At 42.8% G+C, this 23,673-nt stretch overlaps 1 protein-coding gene across 4 annotated transcripts in view; it reads left to right on the forward strand.

Moving 5' to 3' along the window:
- The window catches only part of SH3PXD2A (SH3 and PX domains 2A), a 247,959-nt gene that overhangs the window by 202,395 nt on the left and 21,891 nt on the right, over nucleotides 1–23,673 (forward strand). For 3 of the 4 annotated variants that reach the window (XM_066323649.1, XM_066323646.1, XM_066323647.1), the window contains 3 exons: nucleotides 7,564–7,677; nucleotides 11,765–11,848; nucleotides 22,862–22,979. In XM_066323649.1, the coding sequence (XP_066179746.1) occupies nucleotides 7,564–7,677; nucleotides 11,765–11,848; nucleotides 22,862–22,979 (316 nt within the window). The remainder of the gene's footprint in view (nucleotides 1–7,563; nucleotides 7,678–11,764; nucleotides 11,849–22,861; nucleotides 22,980–23,673) is intronic. The other variant, XM_066323650.1, reaches the window with a different exon arrangement.

Consider the following 23,673-nt stretch of genomic DNA (forward strand, 5'->3'; position numbering starts at 1 on the left):
TGGGTAACAATTGGGCCATAGCAAATAGCTGCAGATACAGCACTTGGAGTCTGTAACTATCAGTTTGTATTATCAGAACACGAAGATAAACTGTGTGCTGTACTTGAACAACTCCCTATACACATGGACACAAGAAGTGTGTGTCGCTCTAATGAGAGATAAATATATAACTATTTTGCCAAATGTGCACCTCTGGAAGGCTTGTTGCCTACTAGCTTATAAGATTTGAATAAATACAGCAATGTGGTATTTCCTAGTTGTCTAATACTCAGAATATCCATCGTCTCTGGTAGTGATGTAACCCATAAAGTATTAGAGCTGAGTTGTATATTATCCAGTTTTCTCTTTTCCCATGAACTTTTCCCATGTTCTGATCACTTCTGTTTTTTTCCAAGTGTACAAGGAAACACAACTCCAATTCCAGCAGTAGACAAGGATAATCTGTGTTTGATTGCAGAAATCAGGGTGTGAATTTCCACATAGATACATGTGTGTTTATGCATACAACATGATGTGAAGCCAACTGAGCAAGCTAGATATTTCAGCCAAAATCTGTGATGCACTTTAGGACTCTGTATCAAACACTTATGTGCACACCTAGTCAGCGCTTTTTTTTTTTTTTTTTTTTTTTTTTTGGTTTGGGCCGGGGAAGAGCTTGTGTGGCACCATTGACTGACATGTTTATTCACATGTAGTGGGCTCTCCATGCCAGCCAGCTCTGCAGCTGTAGGAATAGCAGCAATGGGATTTGCTAACAGCACAGCTGAGAAGTCTTTGTCTGCAAATGTCACAAGATTGGCAGTAGGAGTGTAGGAAGAAGACAGACTGGAAGACAGCAATCCAACTAGTTAATAACCAGTCACTGCAGGAAGAGTATGTTACAGCACCCAAACTCTGGGATTCACTTCTGTTTTTCTTTTGCTTAGTAACACCTAAAGGATTGCAATTCCCTATGCTGCTGCTGAGCCCTAAGCATTTGCAGTTGCTATCAAGTACTGGTGGAGAAAGCAAACTGTGGTCTCAGCTCTTGGCCTTTCGTTCCAGCTTTTAGCTCCATAAGGCAAAATGCTGTCCTGTTAATAGCCAAAAAATGATATCAACAAATTTCAGCCTTCCAGAAGTCTCCACCTCCCCCTGCTCCTCATCTTCTCCCTCTCCTCAGGAAGCCTTCAAGTGTTGTTTCAGTCAACAAATTAAGCAAAAACTGCTGCAGCCTGTACTCTGATGAGAACATAACTCAGCTTTCAGACCCTGGCTAAGGAGGGAAAGAAAAGTGTTTCCAGGGCAGTCCATGTGTCCATTGGGCTGTCAGGGTTCCAGAGTGATGCTCTTAAGGTCAAGTTTCTATTACATTTTTTTAGGGACACTGTGACGGAGGGTCATACTTGCGGCTGCTGTTAGGAGCATGAAAGGATGACGCAGGCCAGCAGGAGGTCAAGCAGGAAAGCTTCTACTTTATTTTTCTGACTCCATATATATACAAATTTACAGACAGGCCAAGATTGGCTACACAGGTAGCCACCTCTTCGACCTTGTTGGTGATCATCACCATTAATCATCATTCTCCTCCTAGAGAGGAAGAATGTAAACAATTCTAATAATATACATAGTTTATTTGAAGCTGCGTGAGAACAAAATGCAAAAAGTGAAAAACAGGCAAACTTGAGGCAACAGGACACCTGTAAATTTCTGGTTGAACACAAGGCACCAGAGTGTGTAGCCTCTCATCCTCCTTCAATGTGTACTCTCTTCACTAATTATTAAAATATTACTCAGTTTTAAATATTGAGGAAAGCTTGCTGGGCAGACTGTAGCCTGTGGCTGTGTGACCACTGTTGAATAGGTGTGTGGTTTCTAAGGTATATCCTTCAGATGTTGGGGTTGTTGGTACCAGGAGCAAAACGTTTTCTTATTACCTTATAGATCTTAATTATCTTCTTTAAACAAGAACTGCTCTTTGAAATAATTAGAAGAGTTTTTAGTTCTTCATTAATTTTTGTAACACTCTGGTAGAAGACCTGTTTCATAGCCCATATAGAATCTCCAAAATCCCATGCCAGGCTACCAGGAAAGGAGGGACAGGCATGATCCTTTTTTCACTTTTCTCTTACATGAAAAAGCCAACAGCTCTGCCCTATCACAGCATTGTGGACTCTTGGGGTATTCTAACAGCAAATTAAGAAACTTCTTGGAGTTAAGCAGTAAGGTGGGGTGGTCAATTTTATTCCTAAGTTCCTGAAAGAGGATTTAGTACCTAGAGTGCAGCCACAATAGTTGGAAGGCAACAGCCTTCACTCTTGTGAATGTCAGAGCAATCAGGCACAGACATTTGGGGTTGCAACACTTCCTGCTGGAAATGGAGTTTCCCATATGAACCACTAGCTCTAGAATATGAACTGTCTGGAAAGATCATAATACATGGATTATCTGGAATCCTAATCTATGGCCCATAAATATGTGGCACACAAAAGGCTGTGTATGTATGCTGTGGATCTTAATTGTGCTTGAATAGGATGTCCTCCACAAACATCTTTCTTCCTGGAGCATGTCTTTGGGCCCCACTTCCATCTCTAAGACAAACATTGCTCCATGGTTGAGTGGTGGCTGCAGTGAGATCTGCAGTGCACACAGGCTGGGAAACATTATGTGTTTTGAGGTGAAAGCGGTCTTTAATATTTCACTAGCTTTAAAAAAATCATCCTAAGATGACAGCCTTAGTCTGCCTTGCACTGAGTCATTCACAGACTTCTGTACCCTAAACTGCAGTCAGCTCTGTGCTAGAAAAACCTCTTGCACGTATCTCCATATTTAAAGATGCCTCTTCTGTGAATTGTTAGAATAAAACTCTCAGCAGTTGGACACTGGCCTTCATATGAATTTAGTGGTTTCAACCTTGTGCCTTTTCCAAGTGTGTGGGACTGAAAAAGCCTTTTAGAGAGAGCAGAGGCGGCATAGACAATGGTAGTGTCTAACAGCAGATACAGGAGTGAGTGTGAGAATAAGCTTACTGCAGAAAATCCCTCTTGTAAAAGCTACTTCTGGTGCCTTTATACATCTGCTTCTACATATTCTTCAGAAGTCTGTCAGAGGCAGTTACAACTGACTGCCCTATGTCTATAAATATATATGTACTGTGGGGCAAGAGCTTTGGAGGGGTGGAAAAAGCGAGTGCCTTCAACTGTGCAGCAGCACCCTTATCTTAGCTGTTTTTAATGAAGTAGATTATATCTCTGAAGGGAAGTAATCAGCTGTTGGCAGGAAAAGGTCTGTGTGACTGATTTGGAAGTGACCTAATTGTACCTAGTACAGCTTTGTAGGACAATTTATGTTGTTGGATCAAAAGAACCTCTCAAGAGAGTTCCAAGGCAGAAGGAGTTAAAAATGGACAGCTCTCAGAAGCCCATAGACCATGTCAAATGTACCAGACTGCTGCCTGAGTGGGATTTTTCCAAGACTCTTGAGAGGTGGAGTGTTACTTAAGTATTTGTTTAGAAGAATGTGTAGTCTACTCATGCTGGAGAAATAGCCATGTCCTTTTACAGTGGTGCTATCAGTCCTGTTTACTTGAGTTAAGCTCATAAAGTGACAATCAAAGTTTACAGAGAAATTAATGGTTGAGGAGAGAATTAGAAAACAAAGTTCAGCATGATCCTGCAATTTTATGTATCTAAAGTGTTTTGTAGCATCTTATGATCAGACAGGCTTCAACGGGAATAGCTTGTTCTCCTGTTGGGTGTGTGTCATCCATCCAAGTATGGATAGGTAAAGATGCAGCAAACATGAGCAAAAGTGGCATAAAATATACTCTTTTAGCTGTGTTCCAGTAGTCTCCCATGGTGTATTTTGTGGTTAACATTTGCTTAATTCTTTTGCTTCTGCAAAAGCCTTTTGGGAAGAGGACTGGGAATACAATTATAAGTAAGAACATGATTTTTTTAGAATCCAAGACTTTTTGTCATTTAGTCATTCTCCAGTGTGACCAATCCATTTTGCAATCACCATCTTTTGCCATGTGCATTATATGCCTGTCAAGTGGAACTGGTAGTTTCTTGGTAACTTGTGAAATGCCTGGGAGTTATCTGAGCCTAGGTGGACTTGGTGAATAGGGAGATATCTTGGCTGTTGCTGATGCCAGCCAAAGCAGCAACATACATGGGGACAAAATTGCACTCCTATCTTAAAAAGTTATGTTCTTGGGTTAGTGTCGAGGCAGTTGGAGTAATGCAGCAAAGTTGAATTTGGTCTGGACACAGTGGCTACAACTCCCTTTGTGCCTTTGTGAAGCTCAAACTCCCTTTAAATCCTCGTCAGAGTTGAGGGCTTGGGAGTCTCAGTCTAGACATCCATGCCACATCAGCATTAGAGTTGTTTTGGTGCCTGAGAGATGGGGCACCTATAAGGGTTAACTCAGGCTGTAAAGCACTGCCTAATTTTTACAGATGGTGTGAGTGCAAGAGTGAACCTCAGACTGGCTTGGCAGTGCACAGAGATAACTTTACATAATTCCCTGCAGATGTTGCTGCAGAATGGTTTTAATAATGAATTGTGAAGTCAAGCTAAACTTCAGCATAGAGGGAGAACTCAAAATAAATGCAATGTTTTGTTCTGTGTTTCAAAAGCAAGTTTTCTGTGATGCTCTGGGTTGGGAAAGATGGCAGGGGATGGGACAGGAGATTTTTTTTGCAGAAAGCTGGGGCTATAATGGTGCAAACAAAGATTGATCTGTCTAATTTGTCTGCAAGCCATGAATACCCATGAACCTGAGGGTGAGAGGGGGAAGGGATGGTGGTACCAAACAGCAGCTGCCCTAATGCTTCTAATGAGGGGACGGTGCAGAGCAAGTACTTCATGATCAGCAGGGCAGAGTTCTGCAGTTCGTGGCTGTCATGCACAGGCTGTGTTGAGGAGCTTGTCTGCACTGCAGCCATTTTCTGCTACAAGTCAATTCTCGCACTGTGCTGTAATTTCCTTTCTGTAAAGTTATGGCTCGGATGTGCCATTATAATTTAGGTTTTGGTCTCATAAGGGATGTGCTGCCTCAACAGTGGTTACTTGATCACTGTGAGACTTGGCACATCTTGCTTGTGAGCACCCATTTGTGACTTCTCTGCTGCTGGGGGGTGTTGCTGGAAGTTTCTCAGTCTTCTCAGTTGTTGAGTCTGTTTAGGCAAAACACATTTTCTGTTGACATGCTCCTTCGATGGGCTGTAATAAAGCCTTTTTTCTGTCCTTCTGAGAAGCAAGCTTGAAATGGAGGAAGAGAATTTAAGAGTGGGGAGCTGGTTTTCCCTGAACTTGGACAAATGCTGTGATTTCTCAGTAGCTACAGAGGTTTCTCATTTATACTTTACCCTTGTGCTGAGTTTATAAAGGAAATCTTTAGAAAGAAATTATAGCTCTTATGAGTTCTGTGGCGATTAGGAGCTTTAGCCTGAGTCATGTTTAGATGGATGGAGACTCAGCTACCCTATGGCCCCACACAGAAGATCTAAACTTGGCTCTGAGGCTGGTGAGACAAACCAGAAGAGCTCTGTTGTGAAATGGGCTACCACGGGGTTGGTGTCAAAGAAGTGCAATCCAGCCCTCCAAAGATGGTTTTACCATGGTTTGAATTTGGCCCAAATGTACATTTTTAAGTGTAGGCAAGTGCCTTTTGTGCTTGTGTTTCATTTCTTTCTGAGGAAGAGTTTACGTAAACTATTCCAGTCTAATTAATATCAGCTGGAAGCCAGCTTCTTACATTTTGTGGCTAATTACAAGTGTATGTTAAACTGTGTTTGCTTCCCATGTCGATACGTTCCTGGTGAAATAAAGAGCAACCATGAAGACGTGTTTTTGAAACGGTCTGGCAGATCCTGCATGTTCACTCCTGTGGGCTTCGTGGCAGGAGAATCCACCTCCTGCTGAGGGAGAGTAACTAAATTTAAACTTTCCAACCATGAGCCTTGTGAAGCAAAGTTTCCAAACCTCTGCTGGGCCAGAAGATGGAAATCTATGTCTGAATTTGGAGAGTAAATAAATAGAGCTGCCTAGGAGCTGCCTGGGGGCATGTGAGGGGTTGTTGCTTGAGGTACATTGTCTCCCAGACACATGCCCCAGGGAGGAAAGGAAGGGTTTGCAGCTACTGTTCTCTGGTAAAATCTTCCATGACAGGATTTGGAATGAAGTTGGGTGACTTTCAGCACGAACACTTGAGCATTGTTTCAGCAGGGTGGTTTTTCTCTAACAGCCGGTGGCATGTGGCATTGCAGCAGAGCCCAGCAGACCTTCCTTTCCCTGTTGCTGGGCTGTGGCATCCCAGCTGTGGGAGGCATGTGTGGCCACCTCACAGCTCACTGGTGTTGGTGCCCATCTCTTTACAGTCCAGGCTGGCACCTTTGCTCATCACAGGCAGGCTTCTGTGAAATTTGCTGTGTTTATGACAGCCATCAAAGTCTGTAAACTGTTCTGAGGTGCATATAATAAATAGCTCTTTTCCCAGCCCCCTTTGGGAGCTGTTTGGGGAGGGCAGTAATGGATAACGGTTTGCATGGTCCTGACAAAGCAGCTTTTGTTTTCTGGGGAAACTGGGGTATCACAGAAAACAACACAAGTAGTTTGCTTACCTGTTAGACTCTTTATTTTCCTGTTGTCTAAACCCAGACCATATCTGAATGGAGGAGAATCTAGTTATGCTCATATCTGAGAGCAGCAAGTTCTTGGGTGAGTGAGTCTATGTCAAAACCATTGGAGGATTAAATAAATCAGTGTAACCAAGCAAGAAAAGAGGCAAGGATGCTTATAGCTGGAATGCATTTAATCTGAAACTGGCATGCATATAATTTTATTCATCTGTCCACAGATATGACCTAAAGGTTATATCCATATATGTTGCTGAATACTTAAGATTTTTGTAGATACTGGTTGAAACTTGGATCTTCAGGTGGGAAGGTAAATAACTGGTGCTTGTGGCCTGAAGTCAGATTTCAGTTGGGTTTTGTCTCTTTTTCTGTTCTGTGCAGTACTTTCCAGCTTCCCAGGGTATTGAATTCAGGTCATGTTTGTTAAACACCAGCTGCGGTTACAAGTGCTCTAGAAGCACTTTTATATCCTGTTCTGAAATCTGTGCTCTTCTATGAATGTCTTTGCTGTTTCCCTCTTTTGCCTTTTGTAATACTTCATATTAGGATTTGGGCAGTGTTTGTGCTGTTTCACATATGTGCACATGTACACATTTACACGTACAAAGTGTTTCAATACTGCAGATGTACATGTAGCAAGACCAGCTTGGAAAAACTGAATTAGAGGATTTAAGTCAAAGTTATCATGGATGGACTTGGAATTTCTTAAAATAAATTGATAATTGCTTCATTGCACCCTTCTTCTAGCAAGCCTGCACACTACCACTGTGAGAGGATCTGTTAGAAATGGTATAATAGCCCTAAACACTTTCTTTTTCTAGGAAGCCGCAGAATACCTCAAATACGCGCCAGCACTGCTGATTTTGCCATCTTCTCTGTAGCATTTTACTATTCTTGTTCCTCTAAATGTTGACTGAGAAACTTCTTTTGCTTCTTTTTGTAGGTTGGTGGTTTGTGAGCACAGCAGAGGAGCAGGGATGGGTCCCTGCTACATACCTGGAATCCCAAAATGGAACCAGAGATGACTCTGACATCAATACATCTAAATTTGGGGAAGGTATGGAAAGCTTTTTCTTAGCAAGAGAAAATTGCTTTATGCTTTTTTCCCTTCAAGTGAGAGCTTCTAATTGGAAGAAGATGCATAAGAGAGCCAGAGGCCATTGAAAGGAGTGAGATTTAACTTGAATAGTTGCTTCTCAATTTCCTTTGAATTAATCTTTGAAACTAATTTCACTGCTGTTTGCTGTTGGTCTGTGGTTGTGTGGAAAGGTAATTTTATTTGGTATGGTCTCAATCTGTTAAAAGTGTGATGCCATGTGTCATGTATATGTATTTAGCTGCACTGGGTGGTTTTTTGGGTGGTGTTGTTTTGTTTTGTTTTAACTAAAGATACTTAATTCAGGTTCCAGAAATGGAATAGTTCAGCATTGCATGTTCCTCAGTTCCATTATGAAAGACTAACCACATCTTAATGGGCTTCTCATGTAGCAACTGTGTACAAAGGACACTTTTATTACTATTTGCTCCATTCTAGTGAATCTGTTGCTAAATCTAGGTGCTCTTGATGTGACACTTATGTAAAATCTATGTGGAAATTCACCTGACCTTTCCTTAGCACAGGCAGGAGGCTTAGAGATGTGTTTGGGTGACCATCTGCCCATTAAAATAGCAGACAGGCAAAACAGGACTTTGTGCTGGGCTCCAAGGGTGACATCTGCTGCTTATTGAAATCTTTGGTTTTGTAACTCATTTTTCCCTGCTCAAGCCTACACATATCCTGGCTTAGAGGCAGACCAGCTCTAGACTGGTAGGCCAGGAACCAGTCTGGTGTGATGCAACATCTTAGTGGATGCAAAAGCAGTGAGTAAAATTTCCCTGTTATTAAAGACAAAACTTTACTGCTCTGGTCTGCAAGCACTGAAGCCTTGTCTGTTGGTCTGTAGCTTCCTCCCTTTTCCTGACTCTTAAATATGGTGCATGCTTGACAGCCTTATTGCTTAAACTGCTTTCATTTCAAGCTCTTCTCCTCTTTCATGCTGTACTCTGGAGTGTATTCTGCACAGGGATGCTGCCACACAGCAGTCTGTCCTGGGTAATGAAAATCCATCAAATATTCCTTATCTCCTTCCTCTCAGTCCCTTTTAATCCATTACACTGCTCCCTTCAGCTATGGTCAGCACAGCTGCTCCCTGCCTTACTCCAAATCCAGATATGCTGAAACCTGAGACTGCCCTTCCCTTTCTGCTCAGTCCCATCTCAGTGATAGGTCCAATTGCAAAACCTCTGCAGCTGCTTTGATGTGACCCAGCTTTTGCTTGCTTTTTAGTAACTTTGGTTTGTGTTATTAACCATTTAAGCTGAGACTTCATACATTCTTTATTTCTTCTCTTCTAGTTCTTTACTTGGGCTGTTCTTCTCCATATAAATATTTCATAAGAGAGGAAATAATTACTTGGATTCACTGTCTTTAAAAAGGTGTCTCACAGTGACTGTACTTAGAAAACTTGACAGCTCTCTCTGGGTAGGCAGGAGAAAGGGGCTCTGATGGAACTGAGGAGGAAGGCACTTTTGGTGGATTAAGTGCCTTAGCCCCAGAATTTAGAGCTTATACAAGTTTCAGAGTGATTCCAACAGACATTGACTTCCTGCAGCTGTGCAATCTCTGCTCCCCCAACTTTGAAAAAGCAGAAACACCAATGTAGGGATCTTTGTGTATCAACTCCTTGTCCCTCAACCCATTTGAACAGGCCTGGAACAAGTCCACAAGTCAGGCAAACCTGGAAGTCTGCTCTGCTGTGGCAGGCTCAGTAAAGATAGAGGGGTGCTGAACACGTCTTGCTAATAATTCTGCTCTACGTAGCAGTAATATTTCCACATCTCTCTTTAAATAGTCTGTTCCCTGAGAAAGACAAAAGTGTTTCCTCCCTGCACCTGAGCTTGCACAAGATTTTTGTCTGGGGGAAGGCAGACAGCTGATTGTTACCTGGGCCTATGTTTAGACCAACACATCTTGCAAGGCTTGGAAAACAATCAGAACACAATCTAAAGAAGCATTTAACAGCTACAGGAGCTGATAAAGTAAATGTGTTAAAGTAATGTCTGAAAAGGTGCAGACACTTGTTAATAAGCAACTTTTCTGATGACTGTGGCATGACTGACCAAGTCCAAGTCTGGGCAAAGTGGCAAAATTCAGTATTTTTAAGGAGGTAAAAACCCTGGCTTGTACAAAAACATCATTGTGGTATAAAAGGGGATGGACAGATGTTGAGAGGACATGGTGTGGTGGATCTGTGTGACCCACTGTTTTCAAGGAGTGTTCCTGGATGGCTAAATCCTCCAAACTCCCAGTGTGCGAAGGAGGAAGCAATGACTCTGGACTGACACCTTAAGCCAGTTTCTACCCCTCCTGCACCCCTTCATCCTGCAAGCCTTTACATTCAACATTTCATTTCCTCCCTTCTTGTATAGAAATTTCCTAATGCAGGCATCTCTCTCTGCTATAATCTGTGTGTCTAGCAAGGTGTCCTGTGTCATCTCTTGTGTAGCATGTGTGTAACTGGCTAATGGCCTTTTGATTTGGGGAAAGTCACCAGGTTAAATCTGCTCATCTTTTGTCCCTTCAAGGGCTTCCAAGAGGATCACTGATTTCCGCGAGCCAAAACCAAAACTATCTATAATCTTGAGATTTGGCTCATCTGAAATTTTGTGGTTGGTTTTTGACCAGCATGGGATCACAGGGGAAGTACAGAGTACCACAGACCAGATAATGTTCAACACTATTCACCATACCTCTGCTTAGGGTGGCATGGAAAGGTTTGGGCCCTACAGCAAAGGAGAAATTGGGGAGAGTGAGCTGGCTATAAAAGTCTGGTCTAAGTCCCTGACAGATATAAAAGACAAAAAGTCAAAAGCCATTCTTTGGTGAAGTTCAGCCAACGGTTTCCCAATCAAATAATTTTGCTGTGCCTGATTGTCTACAGAACACAGTTCTAGAGGACAATGGTGTCTACTCCATTATTAGGGTATAAGTGCACATACACAAAATTGAATTATTATTAATGATGTGATATCAAAGTTTATGAACAGCTTTCCAGCACCACTGGTAAAATGACTGTGTTTGCACTTCAGCTGTCACTATCTTGCAATATATTGTATTGCTTTGCAGGCAGCACCAAACACCTTTGCAGTAGTTGCCAAACTGGAACGGAAGCCCTTGAATGGAAAAAATGGAAGTGTTTGTCTGTATTTCTGTGCCATTCTGATGATTCCAGTGTCTTTCACACCTGTACAGGCAGAAGAAAAATCTGAGTGGAGATCTAAATATGTGATCCAGAAAACAAGTGGTGTCCTCTGTGCACAGCTGCTCTTGCAGTGCCATTTCCATGAGTGTCTTGTCTTTGTTTATACTTTAAACATAAATTATTGTTTGAGTATGTAACTAACACTCAGTCCTGGCTTGTTAGCTTCTTGAGCCTGCTCAATAATTGCAAGGTTAGGTTTTTTTCTGGTATCCTAATCTGTATATTAGAAGTTTTGATCATGAGAACTAGCTGTGGCAATGAATGCAAGCCACATCTTGCAAGCACATCAGACACGTTTCACTTGGGTTCAGTCCCTAAGTGCTGCTGTAAGTTGCCTCATAACATAAGAGTTTGTGGGTTTATTTAGAGTGTGATAATTTTTCTTAGGGAGATTTAGAGCCCTGTTGGGTTTGATGTCAAATGCAATAGACTGAATTCCCCAAAGATCATCCAGCTGAATTAGGGGATGCAACAGCAATGATGATGTATCCTGCCACTGCACTCTCCTTGGACAAGTTGCCTTTAGTTGTGCAGCTTGTTATGGAGTGTGTATATGTTTTTGAGTTTTTATAATAATTACTATCTTTTAAGAAAAGCCAATAGCAAGAGTGGCAATTTGTGACAGTTCTGGATGGCTCATGTCGCTCAAGCTCAAGAAGTTAACTTGCTCCACTGTACTGTATAAACTAAATCAGAACATCTGCATCCCACCTAACCCATTCCCACTAACAGGACCAGTGCTCATAAACACCATGTTTTGTTTTTATTCCTCACCCTCCCATCATTTTTTTGTTTCTTCTTTTTTTTTCCCTTTGTTTTGTTTCCATCCGTGTTCCAAACTAGTTTCTAAACGACGCAAGGCTCACCTGAGGCGCCTGGACCGGCGATGGACGCTGGGCGGGATAGTCAACAGGCAGCAGAGTCGAGGTGAATTCATAGCTTCCTCTGGCACCAAAAGCCACACTGTGCCTTCAGCTGTTGTGTCTCGGGATCTGCGTCTTTGGCTCTTTGGTAGTGAGGGGCCGAAGCTCCAGAGTTCAGATGTGGATTTTGTACACGACAGCCTGAGGGTGTCTTGGGGCCAGGATGAGGCAGCCCAGGAGCTGGAGGCTGGTAGCCAAGGGTGGCTCTGCAGTCTGACTCTTTGTGCTGTTGGGGATGCTCACATCTGTTGTGTTTTAACTTGGGCATATTTGTGCTCAGTGTTTCCTCGGTAAGGACAAGTAATACTTTCAGGGCTGTTAAAATGAGTTCAATGCTAAAAAGCCATGGTTGGAGATGTGCATACTGGAAAAGTGTGTGGTGTGGAAAGATAAAAGTCATTCCATTTGCAGTCCCCTCTCTTCCTTGCAAGCAGTGCTTGGTACTAAAGAGAGACTTGAGAACTTTTAGGAGTTTTTGACATCATTCCTAGGTGTTAAAAATGCCACCAGTAGCAGCATTTTAGTTGGTTTGGTTTGTGTTCTTTTAGCTTTTGCTGGTCTAACAGTGAGTATGGCAGGGTAGGGGGGAACACCTTGTGTTTGGGTGAAGCTGTGTTTGAGTAAAGTCTGAGGAGCCTTCTAAACCAAGTATGTCTTAAGAGCAGGTGAATCATCTTTCCCAGAGCAAAGCTATCCCTGTCTATCTCCTGCTCCCCTTGCAAAATTATCCAGATGTGTTTATTGCACTTCAAAAAGGAAAGGGGGGACAAAGCACTGTTTGCACCCCTGTAACTTTCAGACAGCCTTACTGAGGGAATGGATCCAAATGTAAGCACAAGAGATGATTCCCAGTTGATGGAAAGATGTCTTTTCCTATTAAGGAGAGAATGTATTTTCAAAGTGGCAAATTTACCTTCTGGATTTGATGATGGTACTGTGTGCAGACACCTGTGTCTCAAGCACATCCAGCTTTCCAGTGACCCTTTAACTTTGTTTCAAATTATTATTGAGGAAACAAAAGTAACAAGAGTTGTGTTCTTCCTGCCATAGCTTGACCCTGCAGCAGGACAATGACTATCTTCAGAAGACAATGTCTTGTTTCTCAGCCACCAAATGCCCTCTGAAGGCACCAAAAACCCCTCACAGGCACACATACTATCTTGGGGGAAAAAAAAATGTCTGCTTATTTCTGTGCCCCAAGAGTTTGGGAGCTACTTATTCTGCTTTTCAAACGCTGCCAGATGCTTCCTGGCAATTTAACTGGGAGAATTCATGGGAATCAGTTTTCTAAACAATTTATTTACTGGTGAAAACAAATGCATTCTTATTCATACAGTATTGCAAAAAAAGCTCCATAAACTATTAAGACCTTATAACCAGTCCCTTAGCAGTCAGCTGGTAAGACTCAAGGACCTAAGTTGCATTCCCAAGTTTGCCCTCTTGCATTCTGATGCCCACCATCTGTGTGCATCTTCTCCAGGCCTGCCCTCTGACCACTGTCAGTGTCCTCCCTGGCAGTCTTCCCCACTACAGGCTCCACTAAGCTCTTCCATCCTTGCCTTTTTCTTGCTTTTCTTGCTTCATTACGGTTTCTTCCCTATTAGGCCCAAGCAGCACTAGGGTTTTGAGAGTGTTGGAGAATATGTGCTTTATCTCAGACTGAATCTTGGCACTTGGACTTGGCACAAACTTCAGCAATCTATGATTCTGTCCAAGGTTTGGGGCACCCTCTGTGACTGAGCTGCTTCTATAAGGTCTCTCCAATGTATTTCAGCCACAGCTAGCCAGGCTGGCTAAAAATAAGCTGTTTAATGTCATCAGAAATGATAGGTTAGGGAACGCTTTTAAGAGCAGGCTTATTGGAAGTAAAGAAAGGGACTTGAATAAATGGGCACAAGTCGGAGACAGTGGCTTCATGATCTGGCAGAGCTGCAGCCTGTACAGACATACACGACTTCCAAAGTGCAGTTGTTGAAAGTACGAGTCTCTCTGGGTGTCCAGCCTGCTGTTCTCTAACAGAGCATGGTTTATATGAGGTCAGAAGAGGTTTTCTCCCATCTTCCCCTCCCATCCCAGCCCCGAAGAGTTCTAACAAGGCCAAATTTGGGTGGATTTGCATGGAAATGACAGAATACATGAAGTGTACATGTGCACCCCCCTGCCAACCTTCAAGTCCTTGCTCCAAAGCACAGAAGAACTCAAGTTGTTCAAACAGGAGGTTGCTAGAATTGTTCAAAACAAGCAGAACAGCTTCCCCTTCCCTGCTTGGCCTCTTCCTTGGAAACAAACTCAGTTAAGCATTTTGGCTGAAATTCCTCCCACCCAGCAATATTCTGCTTGAAATAGTCCTTGCTGCTGGAAGGGTGAGCTCCAGGAGTTCACTGGAATTTAAGAGCAAGTTGTAAAGGATGCCTCCCTTTGTATTTATGCTTGGGTACCATTAATAAGCATTTTTATCAGTTAGGCCTGTGATAGAATCACTTTAAGGCCAGAATCAAAGGAATTAAGTGCTGTTTCTGAAGGGCAGAATTTTCTAAGTGACTTGAATATTAAAAACACTGAGAAAGCCTGAGTGCAGAAGGGAGGAGGGTTTGCTTCCCTCTTAGACTGCCTGATGGGGAAGAATTATTAGGGGTAGCCTATAGCTTATTTATTTCTACCCTTTCCAAAGCCTTTTGAAGAGACTAGGCATCTCTGACCTCCAGATATTGGGAAGCCATGTTACTGGGTCTGTGAATAAGAAACGTGGAGGACAAATTGTTGCATATCATGATAGTGCTCCTTTTTTAAACCTGAAAAAAGAAATCTGCTAAGGGAACAGCTGTAGTCTGTTTCTGCAAAGAGAAACAGATGACTTTTGCTGCTGAACTATTTTCTTTAAAATGGTCTGTGGTGTGCCCAGATCTAAGAGATTACAATGGTTTGTGTTTCTTATGTAGCTGCAAAGCTTGTGGGTTTTTTAATGTTAAATGTGGTACATTTTCTAAACTTTTTCCTATACATTCTGGAACTCCAGTAATACAAATATGGGTTGTGAGGACAAGCCTGAAAGTTTGTAGTTTTACTCAAACTTGACACTCACTAGACCTGCAAGCTGCAGAGTTCTTGTTTTGTGCAGGGTTAAAATTGTAATTCTACACACGCATTTATTTGGAACTTCCCCTGGAAGGGAATTTGGGATTATATACAGGCTAATTTAATGAAAAGTTATTTGTCCTTTTACTGTTTGATTGGTAAAATTGGGACGTTACATCCCTGTCTTCTAAGCCAAATATCTGAGCTAAGTTATTGCTGCTTTGGTTTTGTGCCCAATGCTTTCAATTGGAGCTGTTACAGTGCAGGAAAGCACTAGAAAGTTATTCATACCAACAATATAGTTGACATATGGGCTGAATTTCTGCCAAATGAGTCAATTATTTAGGAGTAGCTCCTAACACAAAGAATAAGAGATTCATTGAAACAGTTAAAGTTAGGACTTCCCACTGCTTGCCTGTCTTAGGGAGAGAGGGAGCTTGATGGAGAAAAGCAGTGTGTAGAGGGAAGGCAGCCATGTAACCTAGTGGTCTTGATACTTGAACCTCATCCTGAGTTGGTCTTAATACTGGAACCCCCCGTCCTAGCCCAGGTGGGTGGTTTTGCAGCCAGTTTTGTAGCTGTGGAAAGAGCACTTGATCAGTACTGATAATCCAGCCTGGCTGATGTGCTCGTGCATTCTTGCCCTTTCCTGCATCTCACCTGAGCTGCTCTGCCCTCTTTGGCAGCCCCGTCCATGGGACTTCTCCCTTTGTTTTCACTCCTCCCTGCTTGTGCTTGATGGTGATTAAATGTTTGTCAATCACAGCAGAAGGCTGTGAGTGACACTGCTGAGCTAAATCAAACCAGTACAGAGCAGCTTCAGACTTAGTTTGTTCTCTCCTTTGGTTGTGTCTCTTTTTTGTTTGTTTGTTTGGTGGTTTTTTTCACTCTGATCTCAAAGGAAAGTAGTGTAAATGCTTATTGCTTGATTGAAGTAAGACCATGCACAATACAAAGCTGTTTAGAAGAAATATGATTATTGTTCTTTTCTCTCTGTTGGTGTATGGTTTTCTGTTATTTAAAACAAAAGAAGGCAGGGAGGGGAAGAGGGACAAAGGCTGAAGAGCTTCTGTCTGCAGATGGACACGTTTGATAACTGTGGACAGTCATTCTCTCTCTGCATATTTAGGCAAGTAAAACAAAGTCCATGTTGAATTAATGCATCGCTTTCTGGAACAGTGAGACTTTTTCCAGAAGCAGGCCTGACAAAGAGGGGGTGGAATGGAGGAGTGGGGGAGGGCAAACACAGACTGCTGACAGAGGGGAAAGTATTTTGAAAGAAAATTCTTCTGTGGTTTGGAAGATGTAGGTTTGGGACCGTTGCATTTTGCTGAGAAATCATTAATTGGCTAATTTCTAGCCCAGTTCCCCTCTATCCCTATCCCTACCAGTATATCAAACCAGGATGGGGTCACAGAAAGTTGGGGGCATGTACAAGCACCAGCTGAGCAAAGGAAATTACTCCCTTATTTGGTTGGCTCCTGGAGTGCTGCTGACAACTTCCACGCTTATTAATGGAGGCAGAAAAGAGAAAACTAACAAAATAGAGGTGAGGGTGAGGAATGCGAAATGGGGTGCTCAGAACTTGGAGGCAGAAATGTCTGAGCATTGGCTGTTTGCCTGGGAAAGATGAGACTGATTGTGCAGGGCTGGAAACGTGCGTGGTATTTTAGCTGCTTAAAGGCAAGGCTCCTGTCCCAAATAGTTTACAGCCTAAACAAAGAGAAGGAGATCTGTGCATCAAAGGAACGTGGGCAAGTGGCAATTTGGCATGAATCTTATTGAAATCAAAGGGGTTTTCACAGTGTAAAATGATCCTTTTTCAGTATTTTTAAGAGCTTTTAGAGGAGGACTAAAACTAAGCTTGTTTGGTAAGGCAGGAAATCGGGGTAGGTAAGGCTTATTTTAGGAAGGATTTGACAGCTTCAGGTTATTTGATACCATCGAGGAAGGAGCCTGCTCAGGTTGATGAGACATCATATGAAAGGCATGAGGCTAAGTGGGAAAAGATCACAGAGTTCGAAGGAGTGGGAAATCCATATGAACATGTGAGTGTGTGTAGTACAATATTAAAGCAAGGCACAGCACACAGTGTTGAAAATTCAGGATGGAGCAACTGAATTGGGAATGCACTTGGTAGGAGTCTGGTTGAAATGGCAGAGCAGTGCTGTGCCAAGAGCCTTCTACAAGAGCAGTGTGTGCTGAAAGGCTGGGAGGGGAGCAAAGCAGGCAGGAGGTGCCTGTAGTGGCCGTGCAGAAGAGTCACTGAAGGGACAGCGAGGAGCAGTAATGGTGGAGGACTTTGAAAATGTCAGGGCAGGTCTATCACCTTGGTGATAGACTAGGAAGAATCTGAAATAATCAGTGCCAAGGGAACTGGGAAGGTAGAGTAAGGAAGATTTGGAAAGAGCTGCTAAAGCTCTGTGTTACAACTGGAGCTGTAAAACCATAGGTCTGCTTTCCTTGACATTGAGTATAAATCCAGACAGCCAGAGGAGGGACCAAGCTGCCTTTTCAAGACACCTCATAACTTCAGTGTAGAGTGTGTGTGTGTGCACAGTCACACATGCAAAATATGGAATTCTGGTTTGACAGATGGGATTGGAGGAGCCTCACAGGCTGTCAAGTTCAGTGTCTTGCTTTGTCAGCCAAGTAGGTACAATTTCTTCAGGAGGGAATGGAGCTTCATTTTAGCTGTCCAGAGGTTTTTCCTGTGGGAAAGGTGTCCTAACAGGTCACCTGGTATGGAAAATGCCATAACAAATGCTTCAAAATTCTTTTGAAATTCCCCTTTTACTACCTAACAGAAATACACCAAATGAAACAAAAGAAAACTTATTTGGGAATAGATTGTTTAAAGGGAATGTGTTGGAATGTACCCAATTGCTCACTATGTACAAGCTGCAGTCCTACAATGAAAAAGCAACAAAGCACAGTTGTCAAGGTCTGCAATTATCCAAAAATAATTGTCATTGACATTAAGTCCTCCTAAAATTTAAGAAACCAAGTGTATTGTGCCTCATTTTTCTGCAGCCAGTATGATGTATCACAGACAGTGAACAGGCTGGGCAAGACAGAAGAAATATTTCAGTCCCCATTACACTGTGACTGCTGAGGTGACCTGTGCTACTTGATGAGCAATTGCCAGAGTGGCTACAGGTCATCTTGCTCTGCTGTAAATCATATGATGGTTTAATAGCTGTATTATAAATTCTTTTTATGTGAGATGTTGCACTTCATTAAGCTACATTTTAAAATGGGTGGGACAAGAAACATGGGTGTGCTTAAACTGTCCTAGCCAGTTTTAGATGAAGTTTTTTATCAGTTGCCTTGACTCAGCTTCGCATTCAAAAATTGGTTTTAAAGTGGCTTTTTAGAGCTATTTCTGTTTATGTATAGAAAAGACCTCATCTTGGCAAAACACTGTGGTGTTGCAGGAGGAACAGGAAATGGTTGTATTCTTGTTCTGGTGGGTTTTTTGGTTTTCTTTCCTTTTTGCTTCTTATGTCCTCTTCTAGTGGTAACAGAATGACACTAGATGTTAACTTGTGAAAAAGTGGTCCATAGCACTCAAAGACCAGTGATTTCCTTGTTTCCAGGTCTGTTGTGCGTATCTGTGCAGACCCTGTAGTGTATGTGGCTGTAATGCAGGGCACCATACAGCTCAGATCCCTTCTCCTGTATACATGCACAGCCATACCTGTGCTACATCTTCTGAGGGAAGACCTTTGTTGCTAGAAAAAGCCCTCTCTACAGAGGCTCTATTGTGGGCTGTTCCAAGGACACAGGTACTGTTCCCTGCTGTCCATGCTGTTTTCCCAGTGATCCACCAAGATCTGTCGCTGTATTTTAGTCCCAGTTCTCTACTGTATTTGTTCAGGGGATTTTAGGTAGAACCAGAGCAAAATAGAAGCTTTCCTTTGGGAAGGAGGAAAGAAAATAGAAGAATGATACATTGATAGGGAATTGAGGCTTTGGAATAAGTACTGGACTGAGTACTCTATTGCAGTGGTGTCTGGGAGGGCTGGGCAGAGCACAGCTACAGCAGCAAGGTATGAGCTGGGTGGTTGAAATTGTGCAAAATTCTGATTGTGCATGTTTTAAATAGTGTCTGGGGAGGAGAGAGAGTGACACATACTAATCCTTTCCTTCCAACCTAAGCAGGCTGCAGTTGGATAATGCATGATGTGACAGATGTGTATTGCAGCTCTTTGCCAAACGGGCTTTGCTTCTTCATGTGTGCCTTGTTTGGATTTACTAGGGCAGCTCAAAATCTGGACAGGAACCTCCTTCAGCTCAGCTGGGGAAGGTGTCCTTGCCCTGCAAATTAGTGGTAAAGAAATGTGAGCGAAGTTGGCTAATTGAGCCATTAATAGATCTCTGGATGTCACTCACTAAGAACAGAGCTGCCTTCTTGCCATTTTTATCTAGAAGGGAGTAGGACTGTTGTTTCTAAATGCAGCCTTTTAGCTGGTGTATGTGCTTTGTAGCATGTAGTAAAGTTTATTCTGCCCACTTGACCTCAACACTGAGGTTGATGTAACAGAAACTGCAGCTGGGGAATACAAATTATCATTTAGTTTGTCTTTTTTTTTTTTTTTTTCCTGGTAATTCTTAAGTCAAAATTTAATGAACCAAAATTATATGCTTTTGTATTCTCTGTAGATCTGGGGATCTAACATCAGTAGTAGGTCTGAGATGGTTTGCTGACTTCTGTTTTATGCTATTGCCTGTCACAGAAGCTGAGTGAAACCAGCATGATATATCAGATTTGTCAGTGTAACCCAGAGCAGTGTCATTCTGTTGTCTGATGCTCTGCTGATTCTCTCATGAAACCATTTACCTACGTTGAGTCTCTACAGTAACCTTACATATCTGTCATGAAGTGTCAAATATTCAAAAGTCTTTAAGAGAAGATAATAATCTGATATGTTGAATGCTATTATCATTTCTCTTCAGTGACAAATCCACGGAGAGCTTCCCTGTTCCCTTCAGCAAATCTTGGTTTATACAAAGTGTCCACTGGCTAGAGATAATATTTGAGAAACAAAACAGGATTTACACTTTGATTACAAGGGGGCCCATATCTCCAGAATACTGTTTAAGTTACAAACCTCATGTATGTTTGTGGAATCCTCCTGCAGCATTGACAGAAACCAAACGTGTGTAATCTTGGAAATGTAATTTTTGCTGTCAAAGTACTTTGCAAGGGGAAATTGTAATGGTGGCTTCCTGGCTCTTATCTGTCAGTTTAAAAATAGAGCTGCTAAACAAAAACATTGTGGGACCTTCTTTTCTAGAGTTGATTTTTAACACTGTTGATTGTCTTGCTTCATGGGAGATCCTTTTTCTGTCTCTTCCCTCCTTATTTCTATGATTTTTTTTTTTAATTTTTATTTTTTTGTATTCTTCCAGAAAGGTATAGGGAGGAGTCACCTAAAGGGCTTTTCTCTCAAAAAGTAGTAGTCTTTATTTGAAACCCACAGGAGTGAAGATGTAAGCAGTGAAGGTGCTCATGGACAGGATGAGACAGTGGCACTTCAGAGAGCCTTATTCTTTCTCCTGAGTGATCAGCCTCCAATGCTGTTGGTTTTGATGGGTGGCCACCATCTCAATTCCTCACACAGGAGTTTAGAAGTTTAGGAAGGAGCGCCCTTCCTATGCATGGCTATCTGCAGAAGAAGGGAAGCCACATTTCTGAAGAGTGAGACCACTCTGCCCAACGAGAGGAGCCAAATAGCTGGTTTTAGGTGAAGCAGAGCCTGGTGTTTGTGTGGAGGAAAAATAGAATAAACAGAGCAATTTCTGTGGGAGTTGTAGTGGCAAGGGCCAGCTTTGACAGCCTAGGTTATAAAGCAGCTTTGGTATGGGGGAAAGAAAAAAGAGGGCCTTCTTCCAAGACTCAGCAAATATATGCTTAGCTCAGTATTACTGTCCTAGAAACATCCCTGGAAGTGTCTGAAACAATATATATCTGGACAGAGCAGCTCTGAACTTTCCCTTGGCCCTTACAGGGTCAAGGTCTAGCTGCCCAGGGGTCTTCTGCAGTTCAGTTTAGTGCTTTGCATGCCGTGGAAACCAGACATGGTGTTCCTACAGCAGACTTGAAAATGGAGGAAAAATTAGTCAAATTCTACCACCCAGAGCAGAAACCTAGCTAGGAGAATTGTCCTGTCCTGTGACTTGGAAGCTGGGATTTTATTTGCTGGGTTTCATTTTTTCAGGCCCCATCTTGTAGAGGCGTGGTTCTCTGGGGAAGGTGTCATATGCTGATGGTGCTAATTACAAACTAGCTGGAATTTCTTGCCAGTGATAAGCCAGTCAAGCAGCCCTCCTAGGAGAGAGCAGCAGCTCCTCTTAGTAGCAAAGGTTTTGCCCCATCAGAATTAGAAGGATCCAAATATGACCAGTCAAGGGAACTTGACTTCAGAGATACAGCTTTGCTGAATTTGCTGCCATCAGATGCTCTGTCAAAATTATTTTCCCTTTTCTGAGGTACTATTTCTTACTTTGTCTCAGTAAGGGCTTTGGTTTATTTTTCATTAAAGTTTCCATGCTTCACCCAGCAATAAAATGCAGTTGAGCTGCGAAACCAAACAGCTGCTTGGATCTGTTTTACTCTCAAAGAGTGCTTGCTTCAAGCTGCTGCAGCCTTTTCATAGCTCCTTTGTTCTGCAGTGATCAGGAACTTTCGATTCACTACATTTCCTTCCCATTCCTCTGCACTGACAGCTCTCCCATTTGTTCTTCCCCTGCCTTGTTGTGACTGCTGGTAGAAAGTGCTAGGAAGGCTGGCTGGGGTGCATTTAATTGCTTGCCTTCCCTGCCTTTAAATCTAGCTACAGAAACTCACGGTGTCACATGCACCATAGTTTGGGTTGAGGAGAGGAGGTTTGTGACCCTTTCCATGTCTGCTGCTCCAGAGGAAGGATGGTAGTTCAAGTTTTCAATGGCAGGTGTAATTTTTTAAGCTCCAGAGGGAAAGGTTGACCTTGTTGTGATGGGAATGCTGCAGTAAATGACTCCTGGGTAGGTGGAAGAAGATGTTGACAAGTGTCTGTTCTGCTCTGCTTATTGGCTTGCTCTCAGCAAGTCTGCTTAAAACCTCTGCCCAGCTGGGAAGGGGATAGATGCTGGAGATGAATGGGGATGCAAAGTTTTTGGCTCAAACACCGTACTTGAAATCCAGTCTGTGCTTTTGAAGTGTGTGTCTTAGTTCTGGCCTTCCGTCACCAGTGTCACACGTGCATTTCCCTGGAGTGAGGTTTAGCAAAAGTATGTTTGTAAAACACTTCGCAAGCCGTGGATGCAAATGCTGTATTGTCTCCTGTCGTATACAGACTTCTTTTGTAATTTTTTTTTTTTCCTGTTAAACGTTTCAAGCTCGTTGCTGTAGACCTGTGCTGCTTGGGAGGTGCAAGGAGAGCAGCGTGCTGGGCCAGCCGCCCTGGGCTGGGGAGATGTGTCCCTGCGGGCAGGCAGCGCTCGGGTTTCAGTAACACGATGCTCCGTGCAGCCATGTGCGTGTGCTAAGAGCCAACTGGCTGCAGCTCCCGCGGTGATGCTCGGCTGATTTGGCAGCCGGATTGATTCTGTCAAGTTACAGTATGGGAGTTCAGTCCAGCTTCAAATCCTCTCCCTTACCCGCTCGAGGAACTTGGAGGGGGGAGGAAGGCGGGAAGAAGCAGGGGGGAAGCTCTCCGGGGACTTTGTGTCATTATTGGCATGGAAACATTTTGTGATTATCAGCAGCAGGGTAGTGGCAAGGGGCTGATTATCTGTCATGTCGTCAGCATAAATAACCAGTGGGCCCCTGAGCAGGGCTCCGCCTTTTGTAATGGCTTCACGTAATCGCTGCAGAACAGTTTAAAAGCAAGCAGTGTGGAAAAACAGCTGGACTGATCCTGACCCTAACTGATGTTGCCTTTTCTCCCCTCACCAGAAGAGAAATATGTCACTATCCAGCCGTACGCCAGCCAGGGGAAGGATGAGATTGGGTTCGAAAAGGGGGTCACCGTGGAGGTCATCCAAAAGAACCTGGAAGGATGGTGGTACATCAGGTAAAGAAGCCCTGCAACCCACGGAAACTGTGACAATGAGCTTTTCTGATCAATCGCTGAATGGTAGCATTTAAATCATTCTGTAGCTGGGCAGGAAAGTCCTAAATGTTCATAATGCCTCTTGAAGAGATGTAAAGAAAAGTCTGAGGCAGTACAATGGTGACTAAAGTAACACTACAGTGTCTGCAAAGGCTGTGGACCATTCCAGTGAGGAAATGCCTTAACTTGCAGTTTTAGGGAGTTTTTTTTCTTGCTTCAAGTTAAAAGCCCATATCTGAGTTAAGATCTGTGAGACCTAACAAGGCTTTCTGTTGTATATAATTTTAATGTGTTTCCAGTATAAGAGTTATTCTGCAACCTATTTAAATCTATTTATAGCAATGCTGAAAGGCTGAGTGTGATCTCTTGAGCTGTTTGGGGCAGGTAGTGCTACTTTCAGGGATATGAGCTCCGTTTGCTGGCTATAGCCCTTTTGCAAGCTTACCAATGGTTTCAGCTAATTTGCTTTGATTTTTGTCTGTCCACATGAGATATTCCTAATGCAGAGGGACTGCATTCCAAGGTCAGGTGAAGTTGTTATTGTGTATTGAATTTTGTTATGTAGTTGGAACAGCAGTCCTACCAGAGAGTTTTGACTTAATCCCCTTTGTAAATGCTTATGGGGAGACTGTAGGTTAGATATGGTCTCAGTGCT

Source organism: Sylvia atricapilla, chromosome 8 (genome assembly GCF_009819655.1).
Source record: "Sylvia atricapilla isolate bSylAtr1 chromosome 8, bSylAtr1.pri, whole genome shotgun sequence".
NCBI classification, from domain to species: domain Eukaryota; kingdom Metazoa; phylum Chordata; class Aves; order Passeriformes; family Sylviidae; genus Sylvia; species Sylvia atricapilla.